This window comes from Macrobrachium rosenbergii, chromosome 12 (assembly GCF_040412425.1).
Source record: "Macrobrachium rosenbergii isolate ZJJX-2024 chromosome 12, ASM4041242v1, whole genome shotgun sequence".
Lineage (NCBI taxonomy): Eukaryota > Metazoa > Arthropoda > Malacostraca > Decapoda > Palaemonidae > Macrobrachium > Macrobrachium rosenbergii.
Window position 1 is genome coordinate 12,966,259 of NC_089752.1, and position 22,949 is coordinate 12,989,207.

The 22,949-nt window shown below is 36.4% G+C and overlaps 1 protein-coding gene across 7 annotated transcripts in view; it reads left to right on the plus strand.

The window, feature by feature from the left end:
- Positions 1–22,949, plus strand: part of LOC136844394 (type-2 ice-structuring protein-like) — a 35,961-nt gene that overhangs the window by 7,315 nt on the left and 5,697 nt on the right. For all 7 annotated transcript variants that reach the window (XM_067113521.1, XM_067113524.1, XM_067113523.1 and 4 more), the window contains exons 2-4: positions 10,841–11,093; positions 12,486–12,623; positions 14,016–14,210. In XM_067113521.1, coding sequence (XP_066969622.1) covers positions 10,841–11,093; positions 12,486–12,623; positions 14,016–14,210 — 586 coding nt within the window. The remainder of the gene's footprint in view (positions 1–10,840; positions 11,094–12,485; positions 12,624–14,015; positions 14,211–22,949) is intronic.

The following is a 22,949-nucleotide window of genomic DNA, read 5'->3' on the forward strand; positions in this document are numbered from 1 at the left end:
GTCGCTCCCTTCTGCTTCAGTAATCCTTTCTCTAATTTATTTAGTAATTTCTCTGTTCCCCTCCTTCCCTCTTTCCATCAACCCCCTGTACTTCATTCACTCCGTAAGACCAGATCATCTCAAAACATTAGGATTTAATTTTTTCACCTAAGCTTACATTAAAACACCTTCTCCTTTGGATATACTTTGTCATAATCATTCCATCCTTTTTACTCCAGATACAACTAGATAACGATGTATTCCAGCAGTTCCAACCTTTTTTTCTTTCACTTACACTCAACATCCACACTTTCCTCACATAAGAAAGGCTCGCTCCACGATCCAGTCCTACTTTCCAACTTTGGCTTCCATAAACACTTCTTCCACCTTCCTTACTATTCACTATAATCCATCCTTGGTATCCAGTTACCTTCATAATTTCCCCATTGTCCACGTTCACATTCAACTTTTTAATCTTGCAAACAAATTTGATCTTTCCCTAGTCTCTGCAGTTTCCCTTCACTATCCAAGATCAAAACTGCATCCACTATAAACATTAAACATTCCACACTTCTCCAATGATCCATTTCCTTATCTAAAAACTTTGCATGTATACACATTGTCCATTAAATGGTCCTTTTCTACACGCTTGAGTCACCCAATCCATAAAGATGTCAAACAAGTACGGAGACCTAACACATCCTAACATACCACTTTTACACAATGACAGTTCCCCTCCTGTCAACTTATTCGAGCACCCTTTGCGTTGCTATCATGAAAACTGTCAATTATTCTCTCAAGTTGTTTCCCTACACACAAGACTCCATCCGTTGTTGTAAACCCACGCTGTTCTTCATCGACCAATACTTTCGTCAAATGTTTTATATACTTTCTCAACCAATAATTTACTATGCCTCAATTATTTAATAATCATATTCCTACTATATGCTATATGTTATGCTCCCATTGTTCTTGCAGTCCCCGGTATAATCTTTACCCATGTAAAAGTGGAACATTATTCCTGTTTTCGCTATCATAAATAACTTGCCCGCTGGTAATCCACACGTAATACCATTAACTCTCAGTGTCTTCAGTAACCCCCTCCTATAAGCATTTTCAAATTTACACTTTCTTTCATTATTCACTTAACCTTCCTTCTACCAGCCACATTCAACAATCCTCAAACAACTCGCTCAGTCGACATGGAACTGTATTATCTTTAGACAGTATCTCTCCGTTTGCATCATTTATTCTGCATTATCTAAGATCATTCTAAGATACATTTGCTCACTGAATTTTCTGTCTAAATTTACCTCCATACAGAACTGTTTGCTTGGTGTAATAGATCTGAAATAGCCCCCATAAATTTAACAACCGTAACCTTTCACTTTGTATGTAGCTATCTTAATCAATTTCTGGATACCGTTACATGATTATTTTTAGTTCTACAACTGCATTGCTAACTAGATATTTTTTTTTTCTCCGCCAACTCTGAATATTTATCATTTCTCTATTTATATAGTTTTTGTTCGTTCATCCTACCCACCAAATCCCTCATATATTCCCTACTGTTTTTAATTCATCTCATTTTTTTGTTATGCCAATATATATATATATATATATATATATATATATATATATATATATATATATATATATATATATATATATATATATATATATATATATATATATATATATATATATAGGTGTGTAAGTGGTACATAGTATCTATAATATGATTAAACAAAGCACACCAGAACTGGACGTTAGCATGTTTAGAACGCTTTGGTTTGGGATCCTTACCCATATAATAAACATAATTCTTTCCGAGCTACTTACTAGTTGATTTGTCCTTAACGTGTTTTATGAATTGTTCCTGGTCTTACTTAACCTCGTTTAAACGCTTGGATGCCAAATACCTAAACCGCAATTCAAACTAGTACTTCTATCAAAACTACTTCGTATGTAGTGGCCAAACAACTAGCGAACGCCGAAGAGGACAGGCCAGTAACTAATGTGGCAAGAGCGAGTGTCTGAATGAAAGGAGCCTTGTTTCTGGCGCAAGACTGGGGTGAGGGCCGCCATGGATGGAAGCATTCCCAATGCTTCACACACACACACACACACATGGCGTCAGACCTAGTGAAAGAGCCTTACTGTTTTCTCTGCAGCTGACGATAAGCATATGGATACCCTCGTTCTATACGGGGCGCTTATGTACAGATACTTGACTGTTATAGAGGGCATTTGTTACACACTGAAGAATCAAAACTTTTTCCTCACCATGCCTGTACATTTTGTTTCCTTCGCTGTTAAACTTTCCCGATGAAAATAACGCAGCTCATTTAATTACTCTAGATACAAAATGGCACTTATTCCTCAAACTTATTTCAATTTTACATCAGTAATACTTTCAATTTTGCAGCACCAATAATGTCATTATTTTAATGAAGGCTATACACTATTTGGTATCACAAAATATTCTTCCTGCTCTTTTTCAGAAGATTCTATAATAAAAAAGACGATAACTTTCAAGATTTTATTAAAATACTTATCAACATGAAATATTGTAATAAAATTTCAAATACCTAAATGAGAAAGAACATTTTTAAAATGCCTTACAGAGATCTCTCTTCTCTCTAATGGATACGGCAAAAAGGGGGTGATTGTAAATGATTATGCAGCAAATTTTTCATAGGTCATGCCCAGCCTTCTGAGAGTTATCTTCTTTTTTGGAACTGTTCAACTGAGAAGTTGCAAGATAATCCTTCTATTTTAATCCTGTCTAGAGAAAATTCTTTGAACTCAACGTAACGCTCCTGGAGTGTCTTGAAATAAAGCTATTTTCTCGTTTCCGTGCCCCGGTGAAATACTGTTATAAATACATTTTGAAATCTCGGACTTAAAAGAATTCCCTTGTCCAGATTCATGTACGGCATACACGGTATACACAAAAATGTTGCTTTTATCCTGGTAAGAAAATAAGAGGCTCTAAATACGTTTTACATGATATTACTATTATGGACGGAAAAAAAGATTCTATTTATATTATAATCCTTTTTCTATATTATATTTTCTTTAAGGAGCATCCAGTTGCTATGACATGACACAAAATATCATTACATAATTAGCCAATGACTTCTAATTCTCTCTAGAATCTAACGGGTCATATTCGATTCCCTTTTCTTGAGTATGCATAATTAATCACTGATTCCAATTTCTTTTCGGTAGACTCCTTCTTTGAATAATTATATAATTGCGATCGTTAATTACTGTCTGTAAGTCACCCAAAGACCTTCGATAACACTTTGATCTGCTCGCCGAGACCCATACCAACATCGGTATTCTTTTCTCTCAATTTTATATGTAGATATGAATAGCTTGGGTATATCTGCTTAAGTAAGGACACGTTAACGCAACTTTAAGGTTACATTCCTGTGATATTTAAGTAACACTGATCCGAATAGAACATCGACCAGTTTCAAGGTAATAAAAATATTTAGAGCCTTGAGCAAATCAATCTTGCAAGAAAAGGGACGTTCTTCAAATATCTCACTTCTCACTATGGGTCCCCACTGTCTTCTTACTAAAAACAAACAAACGTGAAATACTCCCTCGCAAGACATCAGAAAAAAGCTTTGGATCTATTCAATGACACAATTACCTATGGGAAATAAGACACACAGGAATGGGACAACTGCAATAAAATTCTACAAGAAGGTTAGGAAAATTGGCGGATAAAAGAGTTTAAGTGAATCTCTTCACTCATATAGGGCTTGTTATAAAAAAATGTATCACACATGTAAGAGTTGCAATAACCCGATGTCTTTCACATGTAGGAATTGCGATGATAAGATGTCTAACACATGTAAGAGTTGAGCTAACAGTATATCTCACATAGGTAGGAGTTGCGAAAACAAGATGTCTCACAAATGGGAGAGTTGCGAAAACAAGATGTTTCACAAATGTATAAGTTGCTATCTAAAGATATGTGTGACAGTTAGACCAACGGACAGATAAGCTATCCACTTCATTGCCCATTTTTGCATGGTGGTGTCTGTAAAAAAAATTTTGACTGATATCACTTCAACTTCGTAGGAGTTGCCATGGTTAACTGTAGCAAACACAACTGACATACAGGTGGATGATCACCCTTCATGAACATCTATGCATGATGGTCTATCTTTTTACCTATTACATCCCTTCAACATTGTCTGAAGAGTTGCAAGGACAAGGTTAAGCAAGACACACATTTCTGGATGGACAATCAGGCAGACTGATGGAGAGTTTGCCTGATTGTCCATCCAGAAATATGTGTGTCCTTTACAGTATGGGAGAAGTTGCGCTGGAAAGGGAGGTGTGATAACTTCGAAGGGGAAGGTGTGACAAGCGCACTGACAGACAGACATACGAGACGCTCTCTCTTCAAGCACATCTACTCTAAGCATCACGGTCTGCTTTCACTTTAATCCCTTCAAGCATGTAGGAGCAGTTGCAGTGGCAAGGTCAAGCATCACAGACATACTGTCACACAGAAAAAACATTCGCCATTTTTGCACATCTATGCATGATCGTCTCTGTACCAAATTTGGCTGCTTTGATGCTCTGCTATAAAGCACACAACACTAACCAAACTCGCCCGCTTACTACTGTCAATGAAAGATTTAGAAGAAAAACTGGCCGTCATGCTGCATTAAAATAGGGTACAGTTTTGTACATGACTTGATATGAAAGTAGTTTGTACAATGCAACCATCGGAAATAAAACCGACTTTTGGAGTTCTAGTTTATTGTCATGAGCGATAGCAACTATATTTAGACTTCCTTTCCATACAATTATAATCGCAAGTACAATAACATTTGATTTTTTTTATGACATTGTAAAGCTAGCATTCTATGAGACATAGCAACAGGAAGTCAGGAATAAAATTATGTTGATTTGTATAGTAAGTTAGGACCTTGCAGTTTCAACCATGTTTCGTTCTTGTTAAGTCTCAGATCTTTACAATTTTGCCTATTAGCGCTCTTCTTCTGCATGCTGTAGGCCTACATATTTTACAGTCATGAGTGAAATTATTGGTGTTAGAGTGGGTGGACAGCAAGATGAATAGATTCAGAAAATGAAGAATATGAAGTACAAGGATCTCGGGGTGGAACTGGGAGAAAGCTCCACAGTTGCACTAAGAAGTAACAGTTAAGAGGCGTTGACAGCAAGATTGTTGAAGAAAGGACGCAGGAACGGTGGTACAGTAAAGGGTTAAAAAATGGATGAAGCTAAGGGCCAAGGGACACTGCAAACACTATTTAGTAATGCCTACAGTGCCTATCTGAGATGAACTGACAGCACTATCCCCCTAAGGGATGTTGTTCTTGTCGGCAGCTTTCTTGCCTCCAAAAGCTAAATTGTCTTTACTGAACTGAGTAAGCAAAAAGATAAGAAATCAGGCTCCCTTTTACCACGAACTTTAAAAGAAAACGACGGCCAAGGTTAATTTCGTTGTAATAAAGACAAGTCTTATTCAACGGAAACAAGAACGTTGTTTTTTAACTATAAGTCGTAAATTTTAAAGAATGAATTGGAAGGACGCAGAGAAAACAGATTTTGACCAACTGGGATAACTGCACATCAAATTCTCGATGCTTTGAATCAATCTCTCCAAGTTGTACTTTTCTTTTTAAAGTAACATTTTACCCTTCATCAACAGGACGAACAAAGAATTTCTTGGTCAGGATGTAAGACACAAACCGCTTATGCTAATGTCTTCGGATTCTATCAGATCATCCTTTGAAATTACTGTTGTAGAAATTTTCTTACTTCAACCCTTGATGTTTTCAGAGTTAGCTGTATCAGTCCTTCAAATTTCATGACAAGAATGAATGGTACTTTGGCAGCCATGATGAAAATACTCTGAATAATCAGGATATTATTTCAGCATTTCAATTACAGTGCAGGCTTCAGAGGTGGATATAAAAATTTAAATACTGAACTCTCTAGTCAGACTTGCAAATATTTCATTTCTTTTCGACCCAGCTGCAGTGAGAGAATGTTCTGTCAAGAGTTTAATTAATTTATTTTCCAAGTTCCCTTTAGTCATACATGAAGCCGATTTTTACCATTCTAATGTTGAGTGAACAGCTCTCCTATTTCATGTGACAATGTCAAAAACACGAAAACCCTGTTGAATTTTGGTGTTCGGTTTTTAAGTACAAAAAACCTGGCATGGGAACAGACATTTTACAAATTATCTCAATTCAAGCTACATCTACTGGCTTTGAGAGGAGTGCTCACAAGTAAAAACTTATCAAAACTGACACCAAAACTTATCACCGATTGGTTTGATTTTAACTGAAGAAAAAATTAGCAGCATAACTTGCTTTAGTTGCCAACGAAAACCTGCTGCGACAAAATAATCCCAAGAAGCTTTATACAACATTCCACTGAGCTCTTTCCATTTAATCCCTTTCAGTTTAATACAGAAATATTAGCGTCAGATCTATCAAGACTTTACCAGCTTTCCATGTATTTTTATAAATTTGGTGATTAAACTGAACTTCCTGGTGTGTTTATCCCTTTATAATAGTTAAAACATTTACTATGAAATTAATAAATTATTTCTTACAAGAATTTGGCTGACATTATCGCCTCATTTATGGATGCACTGCATGTTACTGAATACCGGAAAGGGACATGACTTTTATATTATATTTAGGTACCTAAATAAACAATACGTGATAAACTTAAATCCATAACCTTTTTTTGTAAGGGATACGCTTTCACTCAGTATGGTATCATTTGGGATACATTCTGAAATTTTCCAAAGGGAGCGCCGATCCTCAGTCCGCGAATGAGTTCGCTTCGACGGGGGCGAACGTTATCATGAAAAACATGATTAACGCCCAGCCATTTTTCTCCTGCAATATGATCACACCTCATTCTTTTGCTGGTGGGGAATATTGGAGAGGATCACTTCAGCCGGATATACGTGTTTTTAAAAGTGATCCCATTTATTTTGCCTATTAACTCTCACATCGTCGAATGAAAAAAAATGTGCGAATAGCCACTGGAAGTTTATTTTCACTCTACGTAGCCATACTATGCAATTCATATTTACTAATTAGGCAACTGCGATATGAAGAAACATAATAAACTAAATCTTGCAAACCCGTACGAATAGTCACGTCCTCCTTGCCTGTACTTTTCGAAGCACAAGAAGACGACAACACCTGATAATAAATAAACGCCATACATCCGGGGGAACTGCGAATAGGCCTTCACGGAAATGTACATCGACCTGTGATTCCCTTTTCCTAACAGAATACCTTCGTCCATTCTGCTTAAGAGTTACGATGCCATACCAGTACCAGAGGATGTAATTCTCATTAGCGTACGAATGCATGTACGTATATGGCTATACATACATACATATATTAAGATACATACATACATACATATATATATATATATATATATATATATATATATATATATATATATATATATATATATATACACATATAATATATATGTGTATATATATATATATGTATATAAATGTATCACATTTATCAATTCCTTGTTACTGTTTAAAATTTTTCTCTATTTCTTTTCTGCATTAGTTAGCGTCAACAGAAAATCTTAAACTCCAGAAACGGAAAATTCTTTTATCTTTAAACTTAGCCACTCTTCCTATACGGCTCAATTTTTAACTATGCTTCTCTTTGATAAGAATTTGCAAGGGATTAGCTTTCATGCTATTAACAAAGGGGAAAGAAATTTTATCCTAAAATACGGTCTCGCGCTCGCATCTCAAGGCGCAGGGTTGTCGCATCTTTCATTGGAAGGCATAAGAAGGCCAGTGAACCTGTCTCAAGGTACATGCTTGCGCTTCCCTCTCCTTTCCTGTCTTTTGTTGGGTGGCACAGAAAGAAGCAATGAACTGCCTCACAAGGAACACGCTTCTCTTTCTCTTTTTACATTTTATTTTCTAATGAAAGGTATACTGGTCCCAGGTATTACTTATTTTATCTTCACTGTATTCTTCTATTATTTTTTCTACTGACTTTTAATGTGATGCCAAGAATAAAGCTTTTGTGTTAATACATATTAAATTCTGAACTTCTCTAGCCTGTCAAAGATAATACTTGGAATAAATGGTCCGGTAGAATTGGGGTCCATAAAAATAACAACCTTTAAATGTAATTTGTATTTTTCCTAGGATACAAACCTACGCTTTCATAAATGGCGTTACTCGTGCAAGGCGCGCTTCAACTGTCACAACTCAAAACAAAATCCTAATGCCCAGTCATGTGGCCTGACCCAACTTCGTAAGGTCTCCTTCCACCGCTGTGTGAAGCAGCCTCTGCGGCCAGTCTACCGTCCTTGCTGGGAGCTCGACTACCAGGGGGTTGCTGAGGCGAAATCTACCTCAGAAAAGCGTAGGCTTCAGTATCCTGGAAAAGCAAATTACCTTTAAAAATTATTTATTCCAATGGGAATACAAACCTACACATTCATAAATGGAGACACTAACTATGGCATTCTAGCCACAGACCTAGGCACTAGCCAACTAATGACATAAAGTCCTATATTCACCAGTCCTTCTCGACGTCTTGGCTAGTTCTGGGCTATGGCTATGGGGCCCTGGGTTACACATCTAGAGACTCGTGAGCTAAGACTTTCAAGTAGAAGGATATGAATGTGGTTTGGTACTTCCATACCCCTGCCTTCAGTACCTGCAGGAAGGAGTGGTTCCTCTGTATGCCACTGAAGGGGCATTGGCCTTAATGTCATGAGCTTTTATCTTTCCTCGGAGTTGTGGGCTGCTGTGATAACCCATCTCAGCCAGAAGATGGTGTTCTTAGATACCACCTCCTTTGTTCTGCCTGTACAGATGAAGAGCCTCTTGCACCCGGGCCTCAGTGGTACCGTCCTTCTCAGATACTGCTTTAGGGCTCTCACCAGAAAAAGTAACAACTCTGTCTCCCCGACGAAGTCCTTCAGGGAGGATTGGAGAAAGCTTCTAATCTAAGGTCCAGGACTCAGGGATCAGCTCCCCCACCATTTGGTATGTGACCAGGAGACCCATTGAAAGACTTGTGGTGCTGTTGTAAAGCTAAGACAGAGAGCCCTGAACTGGCATGTCACACCCTTGGTGATGAACTGTAGGTGATTCCTAGAGCTGGGGTGAATGATGAGAGGATTATAGTACTGGTGTTGGGCTTATGATGGGAAAAGGGGGTAGTGTTGAGTCGGTGCACAGGTTCCTGAGATACCAGGTGGTACGGCTGCCAAGACCGTGCTTTACTATACTAGATGAAATTTGAACTGACCATACTACTCAAATTAATTCTAAGAAATTCATACCCTAGTCTTGATTTGATTCGACAGTTGCTGTAACATTCAGATTATAAAAAGGTGGAAAAATTCAATCATAGGCTATGGTCACTCTTACTTTCTTGATATAGCCTTTTCTTTTGAAAATCGACTTCATCGACAAATCATTCACGAAAATCTGTGCACAGTAACAATATTTATTGACAAAAATAACTCGGTATCTACTGCACAGGCAATCAAAGTTTAACATCATGCAAAAAATGCTGATGTATTGGGAGATCTTTTAGTCTCGCAGCAAGTAATGCAGCCATGTTAGCTGTATAAGCTAACTCTGGACTACTTGTAATGGGAGCATAGCCAGAAAACCTTCAAGTTGACAGGCTATTTTAACCTTGATAAAGATTTCCTAGAAGTGACAGCAGCTTTGCAAACAGGTACTAGCGTTCGTTCCGTGTCATCTGTCATCAAAGTGTGAAAGCCGTTACGCCAATATCCATTGTCTTGCGCTTTCCCGTCCAAAGTTCTCAGGCTCTTCCTCACATCATAGAGAATACTCTTGTGGATCTAAATTTGTTCAACCCTCCTTAGCCGTCACTCCAGCTAACTTTAAACACTGAAATACAAACATGAATTTGTGGAAGCTATAATAATGACCATTAACACTTATGATGATACAATAATAATCTTGTTCATAGAGGAAAATAAGTAAATACTGTCGTCGTACTATGGAGTAACACAGCCAGCAGTACCCACTCTATCTTCTAGATCTCTATGAATAAATCCATCTGAGAAATTCCAATTAATTCCGACATATATGATGTTATTAAGTATCTGAACGTTTTTGTTTTGCAGATTTAACTTATTTGATATATTTTGCATTGTATTTTCATATTCTCGTCAATCTAACGAGATTATGTTTTCGGTAACAAAAAACTGATAAATTCGATGAACGAAATCTAATGAAAACTGTATCTTCACTTGTGTTGCTGAGTGTACATCAAACCAATAACACTTCTGGGGCTGCCATCTTCTACAGACCACTGACTTTGGCTGGTGATCAGTACAAATGGCATCCGATTGCAGAGTTACCGATATCTTGTTAATAACCTGACTACTCAAAGAAAGGGGATTGATATCTGGAATATAATTGGCCTCATGATGTTGCCAAGTATATGATTCTTGACAGTCCCCCCAGTGTGTAAAAGTTAACTTTTTTTTTTCACTCAACATCAATTAGCATTGAATTTTTCTTTTTTATAATTATGTGGGCAGAATCTTTTCTTTTTCCATGGACTAGAATTTCACTTGTGATGTTTTACCGGTCATTATCATGTATGTCTGCTGATTCTAACATATGTAATTCCTGAGTTCTACAGAACATACATACAATAAAAAATTGGGAAATGTACAAATTTTTGCTGTAAACTTTTCAAACTAGTATTTTTTTGTCAGCTATATAATTTCTTTGTATATCAAGTAAATTACTATCAATCCCATCATTTAATACTTTTTCTGCATACAACAGATGACTGCACATCAAATTATCCGCCTATTCATGCTCTCCATGAGCATCTGCATGATATTCGGAGTCACCCTGGGATCTGCTTTACCAGAGCCAGACAGCCCTGAAGACAGCAGTTTTCTTCTGGATGAGCCTGCGGACGAAGAACCTTCCACAAGACTGCAACAGCAAGCTGAAGATAACGCAAGTGCCATACGAAGGCTAGCAGAAGTCATGAAAAACATGGTCACAGTAACAGCAAATCAACGCTGTTTAGGTAAACAAAATCTGCTCCGTTTAATGCCTTTTCTTAATTCATCACCTTTATGGTTTACTCTACTCTCCCGTCGCCTCCAATGTGGGCGTGAGAATATCAACATAATCTGATCTCATTTCTTATTTCCAACCAAACGAAACGCTCCTCGTTGGATGCGTCAGTAGAGTTCTCGGCTAGCACTCTGCTAGGCCCGAGTTCGAGTCTCCGACCGGCCAATGAAGAATTAGGGGAATTTATTTCTGGTGACAGAAATTCATTTCGCCGTCATGTGGTTCGATTCCAAATAAGTTGTAGGTCCCATTGTTAGTAAACCAATTGGTTCTTAGCCACGTAAAATAAGTCTAATCCTTCGGGCCCTAGGAGAGCTGTTAATCAGCCAGTGGTCTGGTTAAACTAAGGTATGCTTGACTTTTTTTTTTTCAACCAAACGAAGTGAATTACAACACAAAATCCGCTCCTCTAATGAGCCAAAATTATCACAGAGTACACAGCAAAATTTCATAAATGTCATTCAGCCAACTAGATAAATCATTCATTATCTACAGACTAGAAAATCACCTTCCCAAACAATGATGCTCCTAGCCATATGCTTCACCAAACTAAAGTCATATATTTTTTGCAATGCAATGAGCTTTCACTACTTTCTGCTTGTCATTTTCAGACATTAACCACTTTTATGAACAGGGCAAAGAACTGCATAATAAATATCACTATCAGTTGGGGTCAAGGTACAATCATATGGAAAATAGGTCTGCTCATGTTCTGTCTTATCTTTTTCCTTTGCTTCTTTTAACTTTTCATTAAAACTTCGTGGCATATATGAGGTCTCAGTAATTCAAAAAAAAAAAAAAAAAAAGACAGCCTTTCAATCAACAGTACTCTAAAAGATAACTGAAAATAATTTGCTAAAATCTAACTATCTCTAAAGTGAGTATTTGAAGATCAGAAATTTCCAAATCAGAAGGTAATTAGTTGCACTATTTTTTCCCGAAAAAAGATTACCTTTCCGTATTTTGAGGTGGATTTATATTTTTAACATTAATTTCAAATTTATGAATACAATGCATAATATCTCTAGAATGTAAGAGAAGAAATTTCTAAAAATTAACTGACGACATTGTCGAGAAAAACATTTTAAAAATGTACAAAAATCTGGAAAAAAAATTAATCTAATGTTTTATCATGCATATTTTTCCACCAAGCAACGAAACAACTGTCGAAAGTCTTCAAGTTCTTAGATGAATTTGCCAGCAACCATGTTTCTGGTGATACTCAAGGCCACTCTTCGACATAAAAACAATTAAATTGTGTGGACTATAATGTTTTACATTTTACTAGCAATAAAATTTCCCTGCATCATTCAATATCCTAACCTATTTCCCGACTGAACAGGCACAGGAACTTCTGCACAACAACTGACCGATTCAATAAAGGAGGGATTCTCCGTTTTAGTTGGAGCAGTCCAAGACCTCAACACCACCATGCGCCATTTCAATGAAGACCTAAGTAAAAGGACGACCAGCGCAGGAGGTAAGACATAAAAAGCATAACTTTTTGTGAATACAGTTCACTGTTATTTTTTTCCATTTAACTGTTAGTATATAGCTATCTCCTGCCTCAGAACTTGGTTATATTCTACTCGGGTCCATTGCCTAGCAATGTTAACTTGCAGCAGATGGAAGAGCAACACCTCTGTAAGGTCTGGACCCACCAAAGGAAAGGGCACATGATAACATCTGGCATTTCACCAAGGAAATTTGGTACAGGAGAATGTTAGGATTGGGAATAGCGAATTAAGAAACAAAGATATGTGAGTTATATATATTTGTTACCCATAGCCTGTTATATATATACTAAAGTGTAAGCGAGGTTTAGGTGAAAGTGAAAGAAAATAGCTGAAGTAATTAAGATGAAACTCTATTACTGCTACTGCATGATATGTGGAGTAAAGAGGATTAAAGGGGCAGGGAACGAAGAAACGAGAACAAATTATGGTGCATAGGTTAACAGCACGTGGGAAAATAGGGTAACGAGAGATCTTGAGAAAACTAGTGAATATGATGTGCTTAAAATGGATGCATATTTCAGAATTGTTTGACAGGAGCGAAGACATGGAGATGTAATAATTGATAAGATGAGATGATAAGGGGAGTAATAGAATTACGGGGAAAGCCAAGAAAGCAATCTTCGTGCGCAAGCTGTAAGCACACGCTGCCATTTATGCATGGCGGTCGGAATCCCGCCGACAAGAATAATTCTGCTTAGCTTTTTTTTTTCTTTTTTTACGGGAGTTAACTTTCGATACAGCAATTGCCGGATGAACGAGTAGCAGGGGTATTATCGTAGTCTTGTAGCCTACAAGAAATTAAAATAGCCCCATTTTACACATACATTCATACGTGTATAATAATAATAATACTAATAATATATAATACTCGTATATACAGTATATACACGTGTGTATAATAAACAAGACAATACTATCAAGGGTTTCAAGTGGCTTTCATTTATTATCAACTACTATCGACTCCTTTTCTGACCAGTATTCCAAATTCTATTTTTTCGTAAGAGGAAAAATAAGAATAGGTCATGACACTACATTTTAAATACATAAGCAAAATTCATTTGACTCGGTTTTACAAAACAAAAAACTTTAATATGCCAGCAGAGCCTCCTATGAATTCTTTTTACCAAAGTTCGCCTAACGTATGTATCAACCCACAAACACACTGCTGGCAGAAGTCGATATCGGAGACTTATTTATTGATACAATAATCATTTATTAGGAAAACAAAGTACTGGCAATATATAATTCATTAACGTTACTAAAATTACACTTCACAGCTCAATAAAACTTCTATTTTACGAACATTTCAACTGGTACACTGGTTTAACAAAACACACTTTTCTCATCGTCTTCAGCGACTGTATTCGAAGATGACGGTCCATGCCCCGCGCCATTCTTCCTGGCGGGCGAGGATTGTCTTTACATTGAAACCGAGACCCTGCGCTACTTCGATGCCGCCCGTCAAGCCTGCATCGAAATGGGAGCCAAGCTTGCTGAATTCACTACTTACGATCACTTCATTTCTGCAGTATCGGCAATGGATATGCACGGTAAGTCTGATACAGCCTAACAGTTACTTCACCGTTCCATTTCATGAGTGTGCAAGTGCTATCACTTGTGCAAGCAAGGATATTTAAGTAGCATGTGCTTCTCAAAAGTGAATTTGCTATCAGGAATGATACCCGTTATTCTAAATGAGTTTGCGTGTAATGAAAGACTAACAATGAACAGATCTGGGGGGGGGGAGGGGTTTGTTTTGGATCCAATCTCATAAACCTTCTAACAATCATAATTTGACTTTTGTTACTGTTCAACCTCATCCCTGTAACTTGCACCACAGCGCGATTTAAGATAAAATTCTGAAGAGATTCAACAACCAAGCATATGTGCTAAGGAGATGGGCTCAATGCAAATTTGCATAAGCAACAAGCCTACATTTAAGGCTAAGCCACATATCATGCATTTATAATATAAAGTCATAGCCAATAACACTACTTTAAGAATACCAGGAATTACAGTTCTGTAGCCATTACAGTTCCTCGTTGGATGAGTCGGTAGAGTTGTCGGCTAGCACTCTACAAGGCCTGGGTTCGAGTCTCCGGCCAGCCAATGAAGAATAAGAGGAATGTATTTCTGGTGATAGAAATTCATTTCTCGGTATAATGTGGTTCGGATTCCATTATAAGCTGTAGGTCCTGTTGCTAGGTAACCAATTGGTTCTTAGCCACGTAAAATAAGTCTAACCCTTCGGGCCAGCCCTAGAAGAGCTGTTAATCAGCTCAGTGGTCTGGTTAAAGTAAGGTATACTTAACTTGTAGCCATTACACTGCCCACGACCGACAAATACTCTTTGCATTTTATTAGTTAAATTTAAATAATAGTGAGAAATGCTCTCCCAGTTGCCATCTAGATCCTCACAAATAAGACAGCAGAAAGCAGCAATCAAGCCAAGACAAATAATACAAGTTTCGACAGCCTTTCGAATACCAGAAAGTTTGACTGACAAGTTATTCAGAAGACTGAATCGGGGAATTGTATGACAAAACCAATATTACTGTCAACACTTTTATCCACTGAGCTTTGCAAATTTGTCTCAACAAACCTGTATACGCGGTGCCTACTTCTTCCGAAGATGTAGTTGCCTTACAATCTGTTACAGGGAAAATAAAAATGAACCTGCTAGTGACTTGAATTGGCGAAAAAGAACATATACTGATAAGGTGCCAAAGAAATAGGCAACCAGTTATGGAAAGCATAATGTAGTATCAAAATCTTTCAATGAATATGGTTACAGTCGTATGATAGTGCTGTCATAAAGAAATAAACAATACTTGAATAATTAGGAAACAGGCAAAAGCAATGGAAATAAAAACTGTGAAAGAACCCTCTATCATTCAGCATGAGCAAAATATTTATATCGAACACGCTGAAATGGCCTCCAAACGGGCTAAACAAGTTTCAAGAGAACGCACTAAAAGTGTTCTTAATTTTTCCAAGTAGAAAATTATTTTACTGGCAAACTACAATTTGCCTTAAGATAAATATACATATACAACCACCAATGGACAAAAGTATAAATACTGTATAAAATTAAAAGATAAAGCAAGGATTAAAGTGCTTTATACTAGCTTTCCAACCTTTCTGAAATTATGAGTATCCATGTCAATTCCTCCAGGTATTCCAGTACCCACAACAGTCATCTAACAGCAAACAAATGTGCCAGAAATGGTATACAAAATATCTGAATCATTAAAATTTTTTCAATTGCGGAGGAAAAGAAGAGACTGAAGAAGAAGGTAACACTATCAAAAATTCAAAATCACTGCATGGCGCCACCTATGCACAGTGAATCCCAGATCAGGGGCATGGTACAAGACTGAATTTCAAACCTAATCCCCTTGCAAAACACTAATTACTGACCTTTTTGAAATCTCAATCAAAGCAAGCAGCCACTTATTTTGAAATTTGGGGAGTGAAAAAACTGCAACGAGAATTGCATTATCTGCATATTGTAACACCTCATTCCAAATTATCTACTGCAGGCACGAGTCAATGCTTGATAATTCAACCCCAAACCCAAATAGTGCGTAAGCTTATTTACCAAAGTTGATCATAAGCAGTAAATCGTGACAGCTGCCTTTTTTGTAACTGCTAAGATGTTTCTCTACTCGTTTATGTGAAGATTTTCAACTGCAAACAGCAGCAGTGATCTTAAAGAAGGAAAACTCACTAGAGTTCTTTTTACTTCTAATCAAATAGTAAGTAATTTTGAATATTCAGACTGTTTTAATCTATAAAATTCTTCAGCCATTTCTCCTTATGAACGGTTACAGTAAAAACATCTATAATGGGTACATGTGGCAATATATATGAGGTGGAGCTGATGGAGCAACTCACTGTTATGAACAAAATCAAAGCATTCCATCATTTCAGCATACACACTCCAACAGGCAGAAAGATTTTGTTTAAAGCTCATTGATAATACAGCATAAGTAACAGTTTTAGTTCCAAAAGAACAATTTTTGCCTGACGTTTTGGGAGCTTCTCAATCCCAAGAACACCAAACATTTCTAGAGAAAATAGTAGTTATGCATGCAGAAAAGTGTGCAGTTGCATTTTCACGGGGTTTCTCTCGGGTAAGCATCCATAAAATGAAGAGCAGCTGACTAATTCCGCTAAACCAGATCATCTGCCAGAGAGATGCTTCCATGCCCATTTCAGTCCACAGTACTCAAAGACTGTCACCCATGTTTGGTGTGCAGCAAATATTTCTAAACCTAATCTTAACTGCAGATGTATTACACTGTTATTATTATTATGATTATTATTGATAAAATAGTTTAACCAGACCACTGAGCTGATTAACGGCTCTCATAGGGCTACCCCGAAGGATTAACATGAAATGGAGTACCAGGTCTAGGCCACAGCCCAAGCACTAGGACTAAATGATGAATGAGAATGAAATTTTAAAAATAAATATGCAGAAAGGCATAAACTTCTACACTGGAACACATGCACACATTAAATACATTTTCTCACATTTCCATCTGCACAATAGAAAAAAAAATCTAAGTAATGATAAAAACCAAAATGTTAAGATTTTTAAAATTCGGATTTTTTTTAATTGCTCGTGTGCTTTTGTATTTTCATACATTACTTTCATATTTTATCAATTAATTTACAGCTCCTCATGAATATTAGAATTGGAACAACTGAACATGTTGTAGATTCTGATAAATTACACGACCTATTTCCAAAAGCTGATAACCGCTGTTGGTTATATTTTGGGCATTAACATAAAACATGTTTAAATGCTATTATCACTTTGCACTCTGAGCATTCGGGAGCAGGGTTATATGGGCTGCTCAATAAGTGTCCATGTGTCAGACGAGTATGGAGAGGTGTTAGTAATACTAGCGTAGGCCTATGTCTCTCTTTGGTTTGATGAACTCCATTTTCTAACACCGGGTTTTATTTTGTTTTAATACTTTATTATTTTCAGGTTCTTCATTCCATATATTTTGCCATATATTTACAATACCTATGTGTGCGACATAATCATTAATAGGGTTATTTATATTTGATCTTGTAATAACGCTGCTTCTTTAGCTGCTTTATCAGCCTCCTCATTTCCCTTAATCCCTACATGGGCAGGGATCCAGCATATTTCTATATTTTTCCCATCATTATACAACTTATGGAGTAATAACCTAATCTGTTGTACAATGTTATTTTTTGGTTTGTAACTTTCAATGGCTTCTATGGTGCTTCTTGAGTAGCTAAAAGTCACAAAAATTATTACATGATGTTTCTTTAATTATTTTTATGGCTGATGCTATGGCACATAATTCAGCTGTAAATACTGAGGCATTATCAGGTACAGAGAACTGATACGTTTTGTCTTGGGATACTGCATCATATCCCACTCCATATTGTGATTTTGATCCGACTGTGTATATTGCGTAATGTGGACCTTTTCGGGTTATATGTTCTATTGTATGTTGTCTATGGTGTTCTGGGGTATATGAGTAACTTTTTGATAAATATTCTAAGTGTGTGCAAATTCTCACTTTATTCATAGTCCAAGAAGGATGAAATTTCACAACTGAAGGCAATTGTATTTTTATATTCACTGACTCAAACAACCTTCTAGTTTTAACAGGGAAAGGTGGTGAATGACTGTTCATTAATACATCTCTTAATTCAAATAATTTTTTTGTTGGTGAACCACTTGTCTGAGTTCTTGTTGCACTTTTGTTTGTTATTAATTCTCTATGGAGAGACAATGGTAGTTCACCACATTCAACTTGTAATAGTGATTAAAGCTTCAAGGGCCGCGGCTCATACAGACCACCAAAAGATAGATATATTTTCGGTGGCCTTGGTTATACGCTGTAGCGGCTGTACAGAAAACTCGATTGCGGTGAAAAAACTTTCGGCTCATTTTTTACTTGTTATATAAAGTTTTTAATATTGCATACCTCCATGTAGTATCGTATGCCTTTTCGAAATCAAAAGTGACAGCTACAGTAATTTGTTTTCATTAAAATATTCTACACATATGGTCTTCTAAGTTAGATAGAGAGTCTAATGTAGATCTGTTACATTGTGACCCGAAATGAGTGGGAGTCAAAATATCATTTTCTCGAATGTGCCATGTTAGTCAAGCTTTTACCATGTTCTCTAGTAATTTGCATAAGCAACTGTTAAAGAACTTGGTCTGTAATTATTTACATTACTCAGATCCTTTCCTGGTTTGGGGATAGGAATAATTATAGCTTTACGCCATTCATCAGGAAATAAATTTCGAAGCCATAAATTATAATAAAACTGTAATAACTATGACTTTGCCAAAGGTGGTAAGTGGCAGATCATCTCAAAACAAATACTGTCACCTCCAGGAGCAGATTTATTGCTGTTCAAGAGAGTACGAGTATGTTCCAACTCTTCCATCTTAAATTTTATTATAATATATATCTCCTATTATTTCAAAATGTATTGTTATTGATTCTATATTATCTTTCTTTGCGCGAAAGTATTCATTTAAATTTTTATCACTACTTAAATTTGCTAGGTTTTCTCCTATTACATTACTTATTTCTTTCTGATTAAGTATTCATTTTCCATCTTTTAATATGGCATGTCTAGTGGTTTAACAAAAGGAACCATTTATTTTCCTGAATTTTTCCCATATTTTTTGTATGGGAGTATTATTAGAGAGATCTGATACATACTGCCTCCATGAAATTATTCTTCTTGAATTAGTTCCTTTTTAAATTTTGCAGATATTTTGTTGTAGAGGTTTTAATGTATCAATTTCTAGTAACAATAGTCATTTTTTTGTAAAGTCCCTTCTAATATCGGTAATGTTTTATTAATTTTATTGATTTTTTAAAAATAATATCTAATCGTCTCCTTACTGAGTGTTTTAATTTTATTAATTCTGTTAGCTCAACAGACCACCAAGGAACTTTGTGTTTTGTTGGATGAGCTTTTAATTTAGGTATTGCTTTATCAGCCACATTTTTAATGAAATTAACAAGGAATTTATTAGTTTCATATGCCTCCCAATCTGCTTTATGAGTGTTATAGTGAGGGACATGTTTTGCAGGATTATTTTGTAATAAGGACATTAATATTTGGAAATGATCATTGGTGAGCAAATCATCAACTGCATTCCAACCTAATCTGTCTAATATACTTAAGGCACAGAGTTAAGTCTACTGAGGAAAACGTTCCATGTGTTTTGTGAATAACAAGCGCTGGTTTCATCATCATTTATACAGCACATATCCTTTGAATACATGAATTCTTCTATTACCTGCTCTATTTGAGGTTGTACAATTACAGTTCCATATTGGGCTGTGGGCATTAAAATTTTATGTACGACATTTGTTATGCTTTATAAAATATTAGGTGTCTAATGCACATACAGGCTTTTTCATGAGTGTCTAAACTAGTAGTTTCTTTATTTCTCTGTGTTTGCTTTTGGTACACAACTCAATGAAACATTCATTACATCAACACGTGTTTTCATGTGTCGTTCTTTTTTTTCGTTTACTCTTGCTGCATCAATTACTGGTGATGGAGTAATCTCTTCTCCCTTCACATAATCATCCTTCTCAATGGTTTGTTCCTCTACTATTTCTTCGATGTTTTAGATATCTGCTTCCATTGGTTTTATCATTATTTTAGGAGACAAACGTAAATTCTTATAATTTTTTGGTTTATACTCTTTCTTCGGGTCTTATGTCTTTAGTTTACCTCATGTTTCTCTATTAATAGTCGGCTTTTTATCTTGGGTGGGGTTCTCTCTAAAGGCCTCGTTTTCATCTTTAGCTCCCAGTTCATTGCAACTTTCTTCTAATATTTCTTTAGTACATATAATATTTTCTTGTGCTTCCATCTCACTTAATATCTCAAATTTGAACAAATATTATCTATACAGTATAAGCATTTGTATTCGCTTCTTGGTTCTTTGCTAGTTCCTTTGTTGGGCTGGTCGGTAGAGTTGTCGGCTAGCACTCGCTAGACCCGAGTTCGATTCTCCGGCCGGCTAATGAGGAATTTATTTCTGGTGATAGAAATTAATTTCTCGCTATAATGTGGTTCGGATTCCACAATAAGCTGTAGATCCCGTTGCTAGGTAACCAGTTGGTTCTTAGCCACGTAAAAAAAAGTCTAATCCTTCGGGCCAGCCCTAGGAGAGCTGTTAATCAGCTCAGTGGTCTGGTAAAACTAAGGTATACTTAACTTTCGGTTCTTTGCTGTTTTAGTTTCTTCCTGCAATGTAGTTATTGTTCCTTGAGATTTATCTATCAGGGTTTTCTTACCCTTATCTATTTCCATTTTTGTTTCATTATTTGATCTTAAAGTAGAAAAGGTACGTTTTCTGGCAGGATCATGCCATTCCTTTAACTTTCAATTCTAATTTGGCTTCTTTTATAGGCATTCCTGTTCTCTCCTGCAGTCATTTTAATTTGTGTTGTATATATATATATATATATATATATATATATATATATATATATATATATATATATATATATATATATAATAAATGCATTCCTTAGACCTTGCGTGGTGATTTTGCCCACAGTACACGCATTTTGGTGCACCGCACATACACTGTGTGGCATCTTTGTTTGATCCACAATATGCACATACAGATGTATTTTGGCAGTTTTTCTGTATGTCCATACTTAGTACAGTTTTGGCAGTGTAGTGGTTTTGGAACATACGGTCTCAGTTCTCTGTTTTGACCCATAATTTTAATTTTTAAGGGTAACTCTTGACCTTTAAATTTTATTTTTGCTATTCTCAATATTTTTCTATTACTTTGTCTACTGGCTACGTTGTATATTTCACAGTCTTGTACGTTGTTGTACCTCTTTTTAAGGGAATCCAGCAATATATTCTTTTCTACTGAGTTCATTATTATCAAGCAAGTACTATGGTACCCTGTACACTTTTCAAATTATCATGTTTTTTTATTTGTACTTTTATATTGTCAATGTTTTTTTTATGGTCATGTAATTTTCTGATTGATTTTTTATTGTGGCTCCTATCAACCATATTTGGTCTTTTATTTTGTCTGAATGACATTTCAGAAGTTGAGTGTCGATTCAATAGGAAATTTTCTAATTTCAATGCCGACATTTTTTTGTCTGTTTCTAAGGTCAGGAACCTTGACCAACTTCCACTCCCAAAGAGGGAGTCAAAGTGAGTCAAGGTTGGGTCATATCAGTTGTTGCTCTTTTTGGGTGTTTTATATGGTATTAAAGTTTTAATACCACCCTGATTTTAATTAATTGGGCTACCCTTGTAATTGTCCATTGCCATGCCAGAAGTCGTAGGGAGGTTTGAGTAAGTCGCCATACAACGAATAATATAAATTTCGTCCAGGATGAAGTCCCTCTCACCAAGGGGGCCCAACGGGGGGAGGAGCAACAATGTCACCTCAAGTGGTAACCGCTCTGAGATCCTCACCTGGATATACACCATACCCACAGTGCATTAAGGGTCGTCAGTCCGTCGACATCGGACCCAGCACTGAGGGACTTGACATAAAATTTTACCCTCCCTCGACCACGTCGGGTACTCTAGTTCTACGGGTGGAGCGGCATGCCGTCACACTCCAACCTCCTTCAAAGTTACAAGAGCAGTGGTGTCCATACTTCAATGCCATGCCAAGGTCGTCAACGAAAGAGGAGGAAGAAGGGAAGGGAAAAATTAATAGGAAGAGGAGTAAAAGATTTACAGGTCCCAATGTTTGACTGAATCCACAGCAGAGAGAGTAAGCGTAAAAGGGCATACTCTTCTGCAGTGGATCCCTAAGCCCCACACCTTGTCATGGGGTTGGGATCAAGGGGGCATTGGTCAATAAAAAAAAATTGTACAATGTAACGAAAACATTTTTAAAACACGCTTATATTAAAATGCACTAAAAAGTTAAAAATAATTTTTGGAGACACGCCAGGATTTCCTTACATTTAATCATGTCTACAAATACAAAAGCGTGGGCACCGAACATGGAAGGATATACTACATGAAAATAAATATATAATTTTATTTCCTTCCATGTTTGGCAAACACGCTTTTATTTTTGCAGACATGGTTAACTGTAAGAAAATCCCGGTGTCTCAAAAAATTATTTTTTTTACTTTTTAGTGCATTTTAATAAAAATGTTTTAAATTTTTTTTTATTTTATACTTTTTAGTTTTGACAAATTGTAACCAATTTATGATTGTAGCTAACGAAATTGAACGTGATATCCTGTCGAGCCAAA